At 38.8% G+C, this 18,443-nt stretch overlaps 1 protein-coding gene across 17 annotated transcripts in view; it reads right to left on the reverse strand.

Moving 5' to 3' along the window:
* LOC120756121 (endogenous retrovirus group K member 24 Gag polyprotein-like) overlaps positions 1 to 18,443 on the reverse strand; it is a 49,189-nt gene that overhangs the window by 15,352 nt on the left and 15,394 nt on the right. For 4 of the 17 annotated variants that reach the window (XM_058421626.1, XM_058421622.1, XM_058421623.1 and 1 more), the window contains 6 exons: positions 15,632 to 18,162; positions 7,584 to 7,747; positions 6,650 to 6,734; positions 4,139 to 4,278; positions 2,957 to 3,066; positions 2,402 to 2,466 (listed from right to left, as the gene is read on the reverse strand). Coding sequence is in view for 1 of the 17 variants with exons in the window: in XM_040071906.2 (XP_039927840.1) it covers positions 15,668 to 15,808; positions 16,097 to 16,179 (224 nt within the window). In the remaining 16 variants the exon portion in view is untranslated. Of the gene's footprint in view, positions 1 to 2,401; positions 2,467 to 2,956; positions 3,067 to 4,138; positions 4,279 to 5,096; positions 5,151 to 6,649; positions 6,735 to 7,583; positions 7,748 to 8,605; positions 8,657 to 11,756; positions 11,796 to 13,163; positions 13,252 to 15,631; positions 18,163 to 18,443 lie in introns of those variants that run through there. The other 13 variants (XM_058421630.1, XM_058421631.1, XM_058421627.1 and 10 more) reach the window with 12 other exon arrangements.

Consider the following 18,443-nt stretch of genomic DNA (forward strand, 5'->3'; position numbering starts at 1 on the left):
TCACAATTACCCATCTGAAGATATCTCGCAGAACACACCTACAGGAGATTTGTCCAAACCTTGTCTTGGCAGCAGTTTCTGCTCTGCTTGTACAGCAACTGACATCTTCATTCAAATACTCAAAAGGCACCAAGCTGCCAAGTTCTGCCAAGAGCTCCTCTAAGTGATGTTGTCATGTTTTTATTTAAAATCTCTGACTGACTCTCGGAAGGATGTTTTTATCTGCTGTGAAGCCCACAGTAAGCAGATCCATGTAACCCTAGAAAAGCAAGCCTGAAAGAAACTACTTGTCTAGAGGAGCTGCCCTTCAGAGTAAGATATTCACCCAAATGCCCTCAGGGACTTTCCTAACAAGACAGCCACCTTGTCTTTTCTGAGCTTTGGGGTTTCAGAGATAGATTTGATGAGGAACGACAGCTCTTAGTCATGACACTCTGGAACTAACAAGATTCTTTTAGGTGACAGATAAAACTTGCTGCACTGAATCCATGATTTTTCAAAAGTATTTGCCCTCTATATACCTGTGTATTTTTTTTCCCTTTAATCATTTATTCACATTGAAAGTAGTTTTAGAACAATATAGGCATGAGGGTTGTGGAGTCATGATTAATTTAACCAGTGTTACAGTACCAGCACCTTAGTAATCACTAGAAGAAACAAAAATGCCTGATTCTTTTTCACTGAAAGTCACAGCAAAATGCATGAATTTTAACAGGAATGCACCTGTGGTCCTAAACTTTTTAATACTTTAATTTGAATTTTTGAAGTATTTCCTTTAGTAGCACCCTGCAAGTTCAGGCATCTATTATGTTCAGGCCATTATCCATTTGAAGACTTCAAACTATTACTAGCAGCTTAGTCTTACAAGTAATGGGCCACAAAATGAGTTGAAGTAGTTCAGATGGCTTTTTCTAGTGGTATTTCCTTGTAATGTCCACCTTTGGTAGCACTACCAATTAATTTTCTTCCCTCCTTGCAAGATCAAAAAGACATTTGTTCATTACATCTTTGATTTTCTTTGTTCCAAATAATTTTGGCCTTCTGTTTTTTGGACAATGATGCACAGATAAGAAAATATGCTTGTATTTCAGTCACAAACTGAAATAAAGAATACAGAATTAAGTATTAACCAACTGAGATCATTCAGTCACTGTCTGTAGAACACTGTTAGAGAATGGAAACATGGGGCACTCGTCTAGAGCACTTTATACACATTACTCCAAACGCCGTTTGATAAATAGCATAAACATCAAATAGTCACATCACAAAACCTAAAAGATAGGCAGGACATCTCATTTATCAACAGAGGGCAGACAGAATCACAGACTGGTTGGTTGGAAGTGACCCAAGTTTGTCTCATTCCAGCCCCCCTGCCATGGGCAGGGACCCCTTGGTTGAACCAGGCTGCTCAGAGCCCCATCCAGTCTGGCCTTGAACACTCCCAGGGATGGAACAGCCACAACTTCTCTGGCCTGTAACAACATCTCACCAACCCCACAGAAAAGAATTTCTTCCTAATATCTAATCTAAACCTACTCTCTTTGAAGCTACTCCCCCTTGTCTTATCACTACATGCTCCTGTCAAAAGTGCCTCTCCAGCTTTCTTGTGGATCCCTGTTCAGGCAGTGGAGGGTTCAAAACCTGGTGTTGGTGTTCTCCAGGGTGAATAGCCCCAGCTCTCTCAGCCATCATAGGAAAGGTGCTGCAGCCCCTGATCATCAATTAAGAAGCCTGTTATTGGTGTTGTCTCATGCACATTCCAGTTTCCATAATTTATTTTTCAAATCTTTCAGGCTTTTTTCTCTAATTAAGGTTAAGAGCGTGTGTGTCAGAGAGAGAGAGCACAAGCAAGCACAAGGACAGAGAGCAAATATGCACACAAAAACTGCTGAAAGTCACTTCCCACAGGCTTGAGCTCTAACAATGGAAACAATATCACAATAAAAAACATCTACTGGGGTTCTCTTTTAACAATAATTTAACATATTTGCCAATATGTTTCCATCACTGGAAAATTCAACTATTTCCAAGTACAGGAGCAAAGGAACAAAGGAATGATAATGCAGCATGGATAAAGCCAAAGAGAAAGGGTTTCTTTCCAGACTTCAAGAGAATTTGCCTCTTCACCTTCTTTTGGCACAAAAAACACTGAGAAATGGAATGTGGTCTGAGTACTAAAAAGGATGTTTGCATAGCTCCTTTTTAAGGAAGAGGAAGGACCTATAATCGTAGATAAGAGATTCATATTGAATGCTAAGTACTTTGTAGAACTACTTTGTTTTGATTTAATTGTTTTGATGATAAAATATCTGAAAGTGAAAATAAAAATCTGTTAATGTGTTGCCACTTAGCAACTTGCGGCTTGTTGTAGGTTTTGTTTTCCTGAGGGTCAGATCCTTACCTGATGAAAACACACATAGTCCCACTGAGCTGGCTGTAACCAGATGAAGTTTCATGAGCTATTGCCTAGAACCAACAGAAAACATGCAGCATTTATAACTGACATTTTTTTTTTCTCTGTGATGTAGAGTGTTACTATAATCTGTGGCATAATTAGTTGCAAAAAAGGACTAGGGAAAAGGAAAATTTTATAAATAAATTTCCAGTCCTACTGTCATAAAGAGAACATGGTATTACAAATTAAAAGCAGATTGTAAAACAATTAGATAAAATAACTCAGTTCTCGCGGTGATTGATAAAGAGACGTGGACTCCATAGATTGAACGCATGCAGCCGATTTATTGATTCCAGAGCTCAGTATTTATACCTTCCCAGCTGTAGCTAAAAATAACTCCTTGCTTAAACAATAATAAACATAACAACAATATCTATTTTTCTTAATAACATTGCTTAACTATAAGCTAGTACAGACCTGCACAGACACGAACAGACACACCGTTATCTCTTGCTGCTTTCCTCAGAGTTCTGCTCTAAGCTGCCAGGTCTTATGGCTTACCAAAGTTAACATCCACTTCTGTCATGAGCTGAGCAGTGCTCTCAGTTCTGCTCTCTAGCTGTATTCCCACAGTTCTCTTTGATTCATTAATGCAGTCCTGCATTGAGAACCTAGCCAGAAAGAATGCTTATGTTGTTGCTTAGTCAACTGCAGGCAAATGAGAAATAATGTAATACGAGACTGGACCCTTTCATCAACAGACCAACAGTTTCCTTTTGTTACTGCTGTGGTGATAAAATCACTTATGGCTTCCCACTCTGTCCTTACCTGGTGTTAGCTCCAGCTAAACCTTGCTTTTGAGATCTCATCCCTAAGCAATATTTTTGTAGCATCTTTGGCACCTATTCTTGCTTCCTATATGCTTTCTCATCAGGTTTGCTAGGGTCATTGAAGAAAACTAGAGCAGCTGGGTTGTTGTAAAAGTTACTTATTGCATGGCTAGAAGATCAGTCTCAAAGGCAAGAAGTTCAAAGGATAACAGTCCGTGCTATTACGCAAAGCTCTTTGGCATAAATTCCCCATGTCCCAAGCAGAGGCAGAGCAGCCGCCCCAGCAGCAGCACCAGCACCCCCCATGATCTCTAGCATTCTCAAAGCAGTGCACTTTTTTCTTTTTTTACCCAATCAGCTACAAACACTATTCTACTGCTGCCTTCTTGGACCTATCTGGGTCTAACACTGGTGTGAGAAAGGGGTCATAATTTCTTACACAAATTCTACCTACATAGTTCTACCTCTTCTGTCTAGGAATGCTAGCAATGCTACATTACGTTTTCATTATATCTAGGGCTTAGTTAACTCTGCTACTGAACTTAAAACTAGGCTTTAGGGCTTTTCTTACTAATACAGGCTCTTTATTTGCTTAAGGCACTTAAAATATTCCCTACTTACTTGAAACTGAAACTTATATTTCTCTCTCATATCTGCATGGATTTGTGGATTTATGTATTTTAGTTTCTCTGAAGGTTTTAATTCAGCCCTTACATTTCAGAGTACTTCTGAGCCTGTGTGAATGGGGCCCAGAGGGAATTGCACCCCAACACTCTCTTCTTGCATTAAGAAGCCCTTGCTGACTATTTAGAGTTGGCAATAGTCTGGTAGCAGGAAGCTTGTTGGGGTAAGAGGTGTTGGTGTAAGGGAAGAGTTAAACAGAGAGCACCAGCTGTCTCAGGACAGCCTGTACCTGAGACAGAACTGGAGTTTCTGCTTCTACATCAACACAGAACTGTACACTCTTCACGCTCCTTTACCACGGCTTTGGAGAGAACAATGGGAAATGTCAAGAGGACAGATTTATTGTAGGACTGTGATTCCATCTGTGAGCTGTAACCAAAAAAAGCTCTTAGGAGTAAAGATAGACATACTGAGCACTTCTGAATGAATCTCAGATTCACTCTGAGCTGGTGGGTCTTGTCTCTTCATGTATCACAGAGGCTGGGCTAGTTGACCCACAAAGATCTTTTCCAATCAATATTTCCATGATTCTGTGAAGGTTTGTTTTCAATAACTATTGATTTCTAAAACAATATTAAAAGTCACATTAATAACAGTACATATAAAAATTTAGCATTTAGTGCAATTTACTCATCAGAACACAGTCGATATTAATTTTGAAGCCACAGAATAGAATACTGCTCCTATTTAGATATCAATTGTCATTATCTCAGGGAAAAAAAAAAGCTATTTTCACAAAAACCTTGGTACTCATACTGCACTGCTATTATTTAAATATAAATATTTTCTTTGAAGAACAAATACTGTGCTGGTTGTTAATATCTTCAGAAAGACAACAATTTTAGTTCCTAAATTATTGGCTGGTCTCATCTGATGATACACATAGATGCTTTATTAGAGACAGGTAAGAAAAATGTTTCATAATTTCCACATCATGTGAAAACAATCAGACCAAATCACTTGAAATTGCCACAAAGAGTTCAACTCCCTATTCTTTTAAATTTCATCACAATAATTTACAACTATTCAGAAGGTATACGATCTGTTACCAAACTGGTCTGGTTTCATTTAACACCTAACTTCACTCTGCATATGTGCAAATTAATAACCGAGGTGCAAACCAGTGGAGAATTAGGGTTCAAGGCAGAAAACTTTGTCTGGTGATTAGAATTTCATAATGCACTTACAGAATTGAAGGTCATCCGAGACAATTCCTAGAGTGCAACTAAGTATGCATAAAGTTATTTAAAACTCTTGGTTCTGAGAGAACAGAGGTTTGGGTTAGCCTGAGGATGTAAACTAGACAGGAGTTATTCACAGAGGAGAATCCAGGAATAGCTGTTCCCAGCTGTCTCCAGTTCTGTACTACTGGGATGTCCCATGCAAACTAGGCAGCAAAAACAAAGTATAGCAAAAATTATGATCCCACATTTCCTTGTGGAATTTGACTCAAGATCTAAAGAAATTAAATATCGTCACAGGCAAACCAGTCTTAACAATCAGGGAATTTATTTTAACTTAAGTTAACTTATTGCCAGTTAACACAAACTTACAATGACTGATTCAAATATTGGGAAAAAGGAAACATAAGGAATTAAAAAAACACTTATGGAAATATCTTTCTTCCCCCTTGCTCAGGTCAAACTCACACCTTCTCCCTCTTGCAAGTTCCAGCTTTCTTTATTTTCCCCACAACTTATGTTCTGCTCATCCTCATTTCCTCAGTGAGGTGACAGACGATGCAAAAATGTGGCATCAAGAGTGTAATGGTTTCTTTCTGCAATCTGGGCTGGGAAAATGAGCCATGCCAAAAACAAATGAAGATAACAGCAGAAGGAGATTTGAGGTGCAGGAACAGCCAGTCACCTGTATTTATAGGGAGCAAGGAAGCTTTCCCCTGGGAAGACTAAAAAGGTTTCTCAATGTTTTTGGTCTTAGTTAAAGTTCCGAAAGAAATTATAAAGTCCCTGGGAAAAAGAGTTGTCACGCAAATTTGCTGCAAGAAGAGTAGAGCCCCAGCAGGCAGATTCCAAGGCAACAGGGTGATAAAGGACTTGACAGCAAACTTAAAAGCTGGAAGGAAGAGTCAGTAGGATGCTGAACCAGAGCTAAGAGGCTGACCTTCAGCGAGATTGATTTAAAGGCATTTCAGCCTCAGAAAAAAGTGAAGGTTTTTCCATAAAGGGAAAGAACCTCTTATAGAGTCTAGAAGGCAGCGTAAAGAAACAGAATATATAACAAATAGCTGGTGTGTGTAATCATCAGGCCAGGAAAAAGCCAAACAAGAGAAAAATTAATTGTCATTGTCCACACTAACAGGAGTTATTATATTTAGCACCTAATTTGGGTGCCTAAACTCAGAAGTTTCAATGCAGAAACACGGAAGTTTCCAGGACTGTAACACCCAAGCATTAATTTCCTTTGTGCTTCCCTGTCTCTGGCCCTATCTCTAGTTCAAAAGCATACACTCAACATCACTTTGTTCCTTCTCACTGACAAAATGAATCTAGTTCAACATCCTGACAGGAAGGACCTCCAAGATTTTTGGTATTGATTTCTTTGCTGCCAGGATTTCACTCATTCACGGCACAATAACCTGCAAAGTGTCAGTTGTTGTTTCCACATCAGGAGAGTTGTCTTACATGGAAGAATGCAAGATTATCCTGATATATCCATGCTAAATCAGGTGCCAAATGTGATAGTGATGAATTACTGCATTGTTCTGCCTTGAGCAACTTACCTTGCTTTGTCAGCAAAGCAACCGAACTAAGAACACTCATCCTCTGAGATGTGTGCTTCTGAGATCTGAGCCACTCATGCAGTTACTGGTGAAAACATTCATGAAAATATGTCATTACATAGTCTCTTCAACAGCTTCTTTGGAAATAATACACATCTAGAGTAATAATTTCCACAAAAGATGTAATGCAAACAGGCTCCATCTTACTAATTACTGTTTGCAGTATGAGTTCTATGACAGTGGAGAATTTAACAATTGAATAAATAATACTGAGCTCTTCATATCTTTGTTACAGAAAACCAATGTATAACTCAAATTAGAGCAGACATGGCACAGTCCATTAGTCTTTAAGTAAGACTCTCAAAATTTATGACAAAGGTCATGGTAAAAGGCAAAATAATTTAAGACCCTATGGTGACAGATGCAAGGCTAGTTTATATTATTTTACGTTTGTAATATTTATCCTTTCCTCAAAGTAAACTGCAATGTCAAAACAAATCATAATTGCAGTTCAGGTTCTGGGGCTCAGACATCCAGCTTCTTGGATAAAAAGAATTATATTTATATATTTTAAATCTCTAAAGCAAATGATCCCCTCTCTTTTGTCTGTTTTTTATTCTCACTCATCTCTTGCGGTTTTAATTTATAGGGACCTCAAGATAACCTAAATGTGTTCTGTTTTTTTGTTTTAATTAAGGTCAGCATAATAACGGCAAAAAGAGTAGCAAAAGCCCTATTTCAAGCAAACAAACCAGGAGTTTGCTGAGCTGGCAGATCTTCCGGGGCTCTCACAGCTTTAATTTTAACACTGAAAGTCTAATCAAGTTGCAGTTTGAAACCGAAATGTTACTTTCTGCAGCTAGATTCAGCGCTGGTAATTACACACTGGGTTTTGTAGGGGGAGGGGAGAAATATCTGCGTAGATCCTCCTTACCTAAACTTGGCAGAATGCCTTCCTGTTTTTAAAAGTCCACCCAACAATAGCTTATCGTGCTGCACTTTCAGTTTGGTTAACTTTTATGAAAGCAGCTCCTTGGCTGAGCTCAGCTCTTCTCACGCAACCCATCTTGGATCTGAGAATGTTCATAAAGCAGAGATCTGAAAATACAAGCATTTTTTAAAGATTAGCCTAATGCTCCAAAGAGCCTACAATGAGCAGAAAAACTTTGCATGCTGTAACGTTAATGTAAAACATGTTTTGGTGCAAAATCCAATTAAACTCTCTTTCGAGTAATAAATATTACAATATTTGAATGGGACAGTTACTCAGATGAACTAAATCAAGTGATCCTTCTATGTACCAGGAAGCATATGCACTTTGACTTTAATGTCCATAATGATTTTTAAATATGGACATGAAATACAAAAGACCTATCTGGCTTGATTATAAAATTCTCAGAACGAGAACAACTGAACTGATGAATGTCATTATAAACAGTAATTGCATTCTTCCACTAAATTGATTGAAATGAAGAGAAACAGTAGAACAACCTGAAATTCAGTTTTGTGTCAGCACGACACCTTCCTGCAGAACTAGCTAGTGTTTATATATACCTGAATTTTTCTAAGTGCGTGTGGGGGAGAAGGAAAACAAAATACCTCGTTCAGCCCTGTGTGTTGTTAATAGAAAACCTAGGGGAAAGCCCAGAATTTTTGCTGACTCTGGGTTTCCTTGGGACTGAATCTCAGCCCGGTCTCTCTCTCGTGGCTGCTCCGACAGCTGTTAGCTCTCTGCTCCGACAGCTGTTAGCTCTCTGCTCCGGGGGCAGTCACCAGCGGCAGCAGAAGAGCTGCTCTCCGAAATCCGAGGGCTGGTCTTACTGCCTGCACTCAGGCTGGCTGCTTCCTTTCAAAGTGCTGCTTGTGGAAGAATGCACTGTTCTATCCAGATCCGAGCAAGGAAGGACAAAGCTAAGTCTAGTCTAATCTTCGCTGCTATTAAAGTACGTAAGCAAAGGATGGTGGTAATAGTTCATCTCTCACACACAGAGACACTGTGCATAGAACCTGGGAAGAAAGGGACCTATGTCAGTGTTAATTCATTGTGAATAATACAAAAATTGAGATGTTGTGTGTGACTGAGCACACAGGATCTGTTCTCTGGGAGACGACAAATGAAGCATTTGTTTTATCAATTCTCCAGCCTGTAGGCTACACAATTAAAAACTCATTAGAAATGAGGTTGCTGGTTTAGATTCAGTGTCGTCTTGGCTGTCTGAGAACAGCTAGAATAATTTCAAAATCCTACAAATGGACACTATATTAGGTGTTTTGATTTGCACATCTCCCAGTAAGATTCTGGAACTCCATCTGCCTCCTACTTACGACAGTTTATATTCCCTTGTTCATTTCCTGCCTTTTAGGCTCTGAGTGGTAATACCTCAGAAACAACCACTTTGGGCATTGGGTCCCTGGTATTGTTGTTGCTGTGGTTTTTTAAACACCAACAAAACTGGACAGTTTGAAGACTCTCTTAAGACCCCCAAAGTTCTAGGAAGCATTGAAAATGACCTTTTGTAGTATCTTCTATCCTGTTAACAGAATATGACAAATTGTCATAGTTTATGTCTGGCCTGGGTTTGGACATAGAACTATGCCAAGGACTTCAATCTAGAGTTGTTATTAAGGAACTAATTCAAAATAAACCCCTGAGATTCTTTACATGGTTGTTCCATTTCACTTGGCTGTTACTGCCATCTAGTGATACAATTCACAATAGTCAAAATTCCCCGTTTAGAAATTATATTTCATCAAAAATATTTGGAAATGTGCAGGATATGTTCCAAAAATTTCTGCTTAATTTACTTGCTAATGTAATGTCCCATGCTGGCATGCAATTTTATACATACTCAATTTTGAAGGCTGATGTTTTTCTGTCTTCCCTCTAAGAATGCACTTGAAGACCCAGATACTCGCACAAGAAGAAAACTTTTCAGAGCGATAGGAGTTTATAATGCATTCAACTTCTCTTCTGTAAAATTTCCCTTGAAAGGGCCATATTATTTATTACTGCATTGATTGTTAATAAATGATTCATAATTATTTGTATGAATATAAGTTATGAAAATAATTTGGGTCAAGTAAAGAGAGCTAACCTCTTCACCTTTTCAAACGCCAGAAAGTGTCCCTTCTTGTTTGAAAAGTAATCACTTCCCAAATCTCCTACCTACCTAACTTGACTCCTCAGATATTACCAGAGGCTTAAGATCAAATATAAATAGGGCACACAGTCTTATTCATGAAGGTAAATTACCTATTTTAAACACTTATTATTTTTCTGTGATTTGAGGTCTTTAAATCAGGGTTGATCTTTCTAAAGGATTCACTGGAGCTCAAATTGGCAATGGGGTTTATGACCATCTGGTTTTACTTCCTAAATAGCAAATTACCTGGTGATTTTCTGTAGCTATGTGCACTTAATTTATTTATTTATTTTAAAATAACTTTAAATTCTCTCACCTGCATGGTCAGACAATTAATAGCACTTCTGAGCTCAAATCAAGTTACACATAGAACAAAAAGGTACTGACAACAAAATCTGACACTTGGCATTATCACATCAACCGCATTCAGATTTGGTTTTGGTTGTTAATTGAACTGCACATGAGAAGTCATTGCACGTGACTGGGGGCAGCTGGGGCAGCTCAGACTTTCTCCAAGTTTGTTAGAGGGGTCAATCTTGTAATGTATTAATGTTGTGTTTCACCCACAGGTCTGGATCACAGACCGACCACAGAGATTCAGGCACAAATAGTATTTGCTATTTCTTCACAGAATGATGTTTCTCCAAGAATTTCCACTGGCCTCTAGGGAATGTTTTTATTCTCATTTAGATGTCTTTCCCTGGTATCTACCCTAGCTTTGGCATTATAAACAATGCTGACTTCTTTAAATTAAGTAACCCTTAAATCCTTTATTCTAGCAGAAAATTGTATTAAAAATACTTTGTCTACCATTATCAGGGTGAGCAGATTAATATTCTCTTTTAATAATTCCAAACACCAAACATCTTCCTGTGTCTTTCAATTCTCAGTGTTGAAACAAACATGTATCTTTAATTCTGATTTTAGACTTAATTCTCCGTACAAAATAAAATTGAAAATTTAGCACAAAGGTAATCCTATGTAGCGTGTCACATGTAGCAGCAACCTCAGTTCTAGATTACTTAATTAAAATCATCTCCAAAATCCGAGAAAGTTTAATTCTTAGATTTTCAGCTTTTTGATACCTGGATAAATCTTATTGTAACAATACGAACAGGCAAATACACCTCTGATAATTAACTGTGCAAACTGGAAAGAAAGAAATGCAAGATGGTGTGTTTTGTACAGTGGATTTTCATTCTTCCCAGAATATCTTCAGATTTAGAAACTATTCATAAATATACGCTCTACCATATTACAGTGAGATACTCAAAATATATATTTCTAACCACTTGAATAAAGTGAAAGAAAATTCTTCTTCTGAAATCAGAGGTGTCTTAGCATTGTTAAATAAATCCACAGATTATGCTCTTTAGAAATTTTATGACTTCTTGCATTCATAGGTCATTGTTAAATTAAACTGGTGGACCACTAACGACTCTAATTTACACTGTTTTACGAGTCACAACACTTCTAGTGCAAGACACGACTTCAAGTGATGGAGAAGAGTGCATTACAAATTAACTTTTACAGAAGCAATCTACCAGTGTCAGAAACGCAGGCTGGGATAGAAAGCAGAAACCCTGCACATGCAGAGAATTCTGTGACATGTCAGAGCCAGTGAAATGGATCTGACTGGTGCTCTTAAATCAGAGCGTTACCCAGGACTAGTCCAGGGAATACAGACACTCAGCATCCAGCTCTGAAATGAAATAAAGATAATAAATAACAACAATAAATAACAACAAACAGTTGTTTTTTTTCTGGAAACAACTGTTGGACTGTTGCAAAAAATAACAGCATGGGATGGTTGGACATTAGATCCTGAATTGAATCTAAAAATTCATCATGACCAGAATGGGGGGGATCTTCCTCCTCCCCCCTCCTTCAGACTATAAACACTCCTCTTTCTCTGTTCCCAGCTGAGGAGGAATTTACCCATTCTCACAAGAACGAGCCATTACATTTCATCAGTCCTCAGCGCAACTTCATCCTCAAACTGTGCTTCCAAATCCTCCATCCCATGTCACCTATACAGCGTTGCACCCTGCTGTGTCTCAGTTCTGTGCTTATTCCACCAGAGAGCTGTCACAAATAAAAGACATTAATGTTTCCATTGTCACTGACATACTTTACTGGGTTACATTGTTCAAAAAAGAAAAAAAAAGTCAAAGGAGCCATGCTGAACCTGACCTTGTAATGTGGCAGAAATGCTTGATCAAGGCACTTCAAGAAGCCAAACTAGTCAATCATATTGGTTTAGCTTGCCACTAGATTGCAATCCCCCTCAGAATCAGAAAAACTTATTTTCCCTCATTATTCTCACATTTCATTCCATTTCTTCCTTCATTTATGGATGTTATGTTATGTATATTCTGTATGTTCATTATGAATAACAGAACAGAGCAGCTGGAAGATAGAACTGAGCCATCATTTGGTAGAAGGACAACTAGAAGGCAAGTAGGAAATATTAGCTCACCCTACTCCTAACCCTTCCTGCAACTGGGAAATTATCTGAGGCTCACAGCTTGAATTTTTCAATACTAGATGTCACCAGCATGTAAAGTTATTTCATTCTAATGATAATTGAAGAAACCTAGCTGGAAAAGATTACCATATTGTGATTAATTGAAAAACCAAGACTGAGTTAAATGTCAAGTTTAAAATTAGTATAATCTCATTAAACTGATTCATTATTTGCTGTAATAAAGGCAAATCTATTATAACTGTGCTCCTCTAAAGACAATAGGCCAGAAATTATAAAATAACAGCACATGAAATTATAAAATTCAGCAATAATATATCCACTATAATCACAGTCATTATAATATCTCATAAAAATGAATTAAAATTACAATAAATATTTTGCCTTGTGACAGTTGGCTATGTATCTTCATATATTGATAAAAAAAATAACACAAGGTACATGGAAAAATTTTTGTTGTTATAAATATGATTTTTAGAAACAAATATCTACATAGCAATTGCAGAAGGAAAAGGGATTAAATACTTTGAGCTTGCAACAACAGAGCTGCAGTTTAACTGTGCAGCTACAAAGCTGAGGACGTGCAGCAATCAAATATCGAACCATGCCAAACACATCCGCTCTGCAGTGACCGTCTCTGGGTCAATTCATAACTCACACTCCTCCAAACCTTTACCAGTTCTCACTGCACAGCTGCAAATGAGATGGTTGTGGTGGAACAATCTCGAGATGGACGCTTTTGTTCCTCCAGATGGAGTTCAGGGCTACTGCTGTAGCCATGAAATGCATCCAGCCCACTCCAATAAAGATCAGCTTCCAGGTGGAACTGATGTAACCAGCTCTTTCTGCCCAGAGCAGGGTCAGCTTTGAGGTCAGATGAAATTACCTGGAGTTTGCTCCCTTTAGTTATTGAAAAATGCCCAAGGATGCCAAGGACAGAAGGAAGGAAGGTTGTCCAGGTTCTCCGTACAGCCTGCTCCAGTGTTAATGCAAACCCGTCCTGGGATAGGATGACTAAACGATTTCCTTTGTACAGTCAGACACTACTGGGCAGCACAAACCACTAAAGAACTACGACGAATTTTGGTGTTAAAAAGATTTTGAAGTCTGATTTCCAGCACAAGCAAAAGTGAAATAAATTAAACAGTTAATGTATGTTCAGCAGAGCAGCTTCCTCCTCTCTTACAGGGGCCATAAGGGATAGAACAAGAGAAGCATTCCCCTATAAATATTCTTTGAAACACTGGTCTCTTCTCTGCCTATATTTCTAAGAGCAAAATCACCCCAAAAACGCGGGAGTTTTTTTCTTGCTTACATTTTTTCCCCCTTTGATCTGCTATTTCTTTGTGGGAGGTGAACTACGACATTGAGAAATTCTGGACATCTGCTAATGCAGCTAACATCCATAAAGGCAGAGGTTTTTTAAAATTCAGGTGGCTGTACAACAAAATGAAACAAAGCTGAAAACAGCAGGTCATAATTATTTCACTGAGCAAGGTCACCTGGCAAATTGCATCTGAAAAAAAAAGTAAAATGAACTGTCTGGATCAAAATCTTAGAACACTACCCACCTGAATGATGAAATCACTACCTTTGTAATTAACTACACACAAACACTCCCTCTCAACACTTGAAACCAGTCTAAGGCCCAAATTAAAATCAAGGCCCAAATTAAAATTGCGAATATTCCATCTATATTCAAATAACTTCCTGTCTAAAAAACTGTTTAAAAAGAGCTATACACTATCACCTTCCATAAATGTCCATTTTTCACTCCTTGGCAGTAGTTAAAAGAAATGAACATTCAGAATAAATACCTTAATTATTTCTGAATTCATAATTTCATTTCAATTAGAAGATATGTTACATAAGACAATGTCAGAAACAGACAATTGAACTTCTGCTTATTGAGAAAGATAAAATACTGAAATCTTCACATTTTCAATGAAAAGCAATCTATTGTGAAAAGAAAAAACCCCAAGTTTTATACTGAAATTTTCAAAAGTAAATATTGATAGTGGCTTGCATCTCAACTTTGCAGCTACCAGAGATCAACAGGGTTTCACGTGTTTTTGCTGCAACTCTGCTGCAGAGGAGCTGTTTGGGCTTCGGTCTCACAAGCAATACAAAATATCTTCATAGGGAGGAAATACCAGATAATAGAGAATTATCTCATTCCTCAGGAATAGCCTAACGAGAACCAACAATGAGAAGCGGAAAAAGAAATGCAAGGTGATTAATCATGGTGGGGGAGAGGGAAGAGGGATTACCAAGAAAAATAAGGGTCTCATCTTTCGACATTTCAGTCAAAAATGAAGCAATCTTTTGAAAGACAAACTACAGTAAAACAAACTTAGTAGGGATCAGCAGCAGAGGTAATGAGGTAAAACGTAAGAGCCTGTTAAATGATCACCCCCTATTAAACCTTCCAAAGCCTCTTGTTGCCTCCAGTTCTTTGAATTCCTTCTCATTTACAGTGTTCTGCTTCAAAACAAAAATCATACTTTACAAGTTTCTGAACACTTTGTAATGTAGTCGTAATAGGGGAGAGAAAACTGTATTAAGCCAGATCTTAACTGAGAGAGAAAAGCAGATTAATCCCAAGGGGGTTTTTCCCTAAGGCTTAACATCTGCACCGAAAATTCACTCTCACAAGAAGATACAGATCTATTCCCTGCATTTTCTGGTAAGATGAATTTTCTGGCAAGATGAATTTCCTGGCTATAGATTTGAAAATGAACGTGTTGATAGTCCAACTTAAATGAACAATCTTTAGACAGTAATTATGGTAATTTTGGTGTAGTCCTGGATTTCACCTGATTTCAGAGCCTGATTTGATAAGTATTTTACTACTGCCAGGACAGAAGGGCATAAAACAAATGTTTTTTATAATCTTTATGTGAATACATTCTATGTAATAATTCCTTTCTGAAAAAGAGGAAAACTTTTCACCACAAAGAAAAAGTCAGAGTTATCAAAGTTCTGGTTTAGATATAAAAGCTTCAAATTCTTGTTTATATTAGTGTATTTTTTAAGAGACATACACATACTAAAAAATGAATGTAACTTTTCTGTGAATAAGCTATTTTCAAAGTAAATTTGGTGAAAACATACACAAAAATAATAAAAAAGGAAAGATATGAAATACTGAAATGCCTTTAAACCCTGCATAGACTGAAAAAAAATCTTATATTCAAGAAATAATTTTAATAGCTATTCTGTCTTACTTTCCCTAGCCAAAATAGTGTTCAGTGGTTTTCTGATATGTTTATGACACTTGCATCACCTGACGTACTTCAGGACTCGGCATAAAGAGTTAAGATTGGAAACCAATTTTAAAGAGTGAATGCTTACCACACAAAAGGAAAATATTTTTCTTTTTGCTGTTTATCAGTCTCTCTCAAAACAAAGTTGTTGCAGATGGTACAGAGGCTGCTTGGACACAATCTCAGCTGCTAGACATGGATTACGTTTGTTCACAATCTGAAAGAGTTCTCTTGTTTTCTTTCTTTGTCTTAGGAGCTCACGATTCTGTTACAAAGGCATAGAAGTCTGTTACAATTCATCCATTGACAGAAGAACAGACCTTTGTGCAATCCTGCACTGGATGAATCTTTTGGGACACATGAGCCATTACCCAGCAGTACTTAGAGGAGTCACTCAAAGCAAAACTAAAAATTGTCTGTGTGTACAGCTGCAGGAGTATCAGGAGAACCTTAGGTTCGGGTTCAGGAAAGACAGTAAAATCAGAGCTGAACAAATCTATTTGGATGACTGTAGCAGTGTCTTGGCCTCATTAGATCTACTAGAAATACATACGTTTTCCTTCAAGAGAGCCACACCTTTTCCTGATGTCCATCCATTTCCATCTGTCCTTAGTACATAACTTTCTTTCACGTGCCCTGTATAAAGTGATCAAATTTACAGATGTATAAAGCCAGCTTCCCCTCCTGTCAAAAGGGAAAGTTGTCATATTGCTCTTTCATTAAGTGAGGAAAATCTTCAAATGGGAATGTAATTTTCTGTAAATTTTCAGCACATCAAGACCAAAGCTTAAGAGCCTAAATAAAGTAAATTTTGGACCTCATGCCACTGTAGGGGCCATGCTGATACAAAGGGACAGAATATATGTCTCAAAGGTAAGGAAGCATCAGGAAAGTTAAAATCCTTATAAAATGACAATATAAAGTACCTTATAGTTTATCTAATACTCCCCTGGTTAAATATAAAATCCAGGCATTTTCACTTTGCTTTATGCTTCCTTTTTTTTTCCCTCTTTCTACTTGCACACCCTTTACTATGATTTTTTCCTAGTGAAGGCTATTTAAATCATATAATCAGAACAGCTGGAGCTGGAAGGGACCTTGTAAAGGCCACCTAGTCCACATCCCCTGCAATGAGCAGTGACATCTTCAACCAGGTCAGGCTGCTCAGAGCCCAGTTCTACCTGACTTTCAATATTCCCAGGGATGAGCCACCTGCCACACTCTGAGCAACCTGAGCCAGTGTTTTAACACCTTCATCGTTAAATGCTTCTTATGTCTGGTCTAAAAGTTACACCCCTTCATTTAAAACCACCACCCCTTCTCCCATCACAACAGATAAGTTTGTCCATATCTTTCTTGTAGGTGCCACTTCAAGTACTGAAAACCTGCAAGAGATTTCCCCAGAACCTTCTCTGCTCCAGGCTGAACAATTCCAAATTTCTCAGTCATTCCTCGTAGAAGAGATGTTCCAGAGAGGTGTTCCTCTCACCATCTTCATCCAGCAGGTCCCTGTCCTTCCTGTGCTGGGACCCCAGAGCTGGGGGCAGCACTGCAGGTGGGGTCCCAGCAGAGCAGAGGGGCAGAATCCCCTCCCTCACCTGCTGCCACACTGCTTTGGATGCAGCCCAAGACAGAGCTGGTTTTCTGTGCTGCAGCACTCATTGCTGGCTCATGCCCAGCCTCTCTCCAACCAGCACCCTCAAGTCCTTCTGGGCAGGGCTGCTCTCATTCTGCTCATCCCCAGCCTGGACTGCCACAGGGAGTTCTTCCAACACAGGTGCAGCACCTTGCAGCTGGTCTTATTAAAGAGATTCCCATGGCCTACTTCTCAAGCTTGTCCAGGTCCCTCTGGATGTCATCCCATCCTTCAGGACTATCAACCACACCACTCAGCTTGGTGTCACCTGCAAATTTGCTGAGGGTGCGCTCGATCCCTTGATCTATGTCATTAATGAAGACCGTAAATAGCCCTGCTCCCAGTACCGACCTCAGAGGATCATCACTTGTCACTGCTGTCCACTGGGAGGCCAAGACACCAACCACTACCCTCTGGGTGCAACTGTCCAGCCAATCCTCATCCACCAAAGAGAGCAACAATCAAACCCATCTCTGTCCAATTTGAGAGAAGGATGTTGTGGGGGAATGTGCCAAAGGCTTTACAGAAGCCCAGACAAAACCCTTCCCGTGCCCGCTGATGTATCCCTCCATCGTGGAAGGCCCCTGGGCTGGGCAGGCAGGACTGGCCCTTGGTGCAGCCGTGCTGGCTGTCCCAAATCTCCTCCCTGTCCTCCTCGTGCCCTAGCAGAGCTGCTGAGAGGTTCTGTTCCATGATCTTCCCAGGCACAGGGGGAAGGCTGACAGGGCAGTTGTTCCCAGGATCTTCCTTTCTACCCTTTTGAAAGATGAGTACAATGTTTCCCTTTTCCTGTCACCTGGGACTTCGCTTGACGGCCACGACCTTTCAAACATCATGGAGAGGCGATTGGCAGCTACACCAAGGATTCCCTCAGGACCTGGGGACGCATCTCACTCCTCAGGTGGTCAGGAACTTGATCTTTACTTACAGCAGGGAACACTTTTCTGCCACAGTCCCCATCCTGCTGTCTATCCCCTCTAGAGCTGTGGGAAGAGAGGTTGTCACTGATGACTGAGGAAATTTTGGGATGCAGTTTAGCTAGTACTTATTAAAATTCTATATTTTGAAAGCAGAAATGCAATGCTTCCTGGCTTGTTTTAGTATTAGTTTTAGTATAAACATTATTCCATGATACGGCATATACAAATTATTGCATAACCATATTTAAACTAAGAATTGAAAACATATAATGATGGCACCAAAATTATGCCCTAGAGCACACTCTTTCTGAAAGAACAGACATAAAAAAAAATATGTTCTTAAA

Source organism: Hirundo rustica, chromosome 8 (genome assembly GCF_015227805.2).
Source record: "Hirundo rustica isolate bHirRus1 chromosome 8, bHirRus1.pri.v3, whole genome shotgun sequence".
In the NCBI taxonomy this organism is placed as follows: Eukaryota; Metazoa; Chordata; class Aves; order Passeriformes; family Hirundinidae; genus Hirundo; species Hirundo rustica.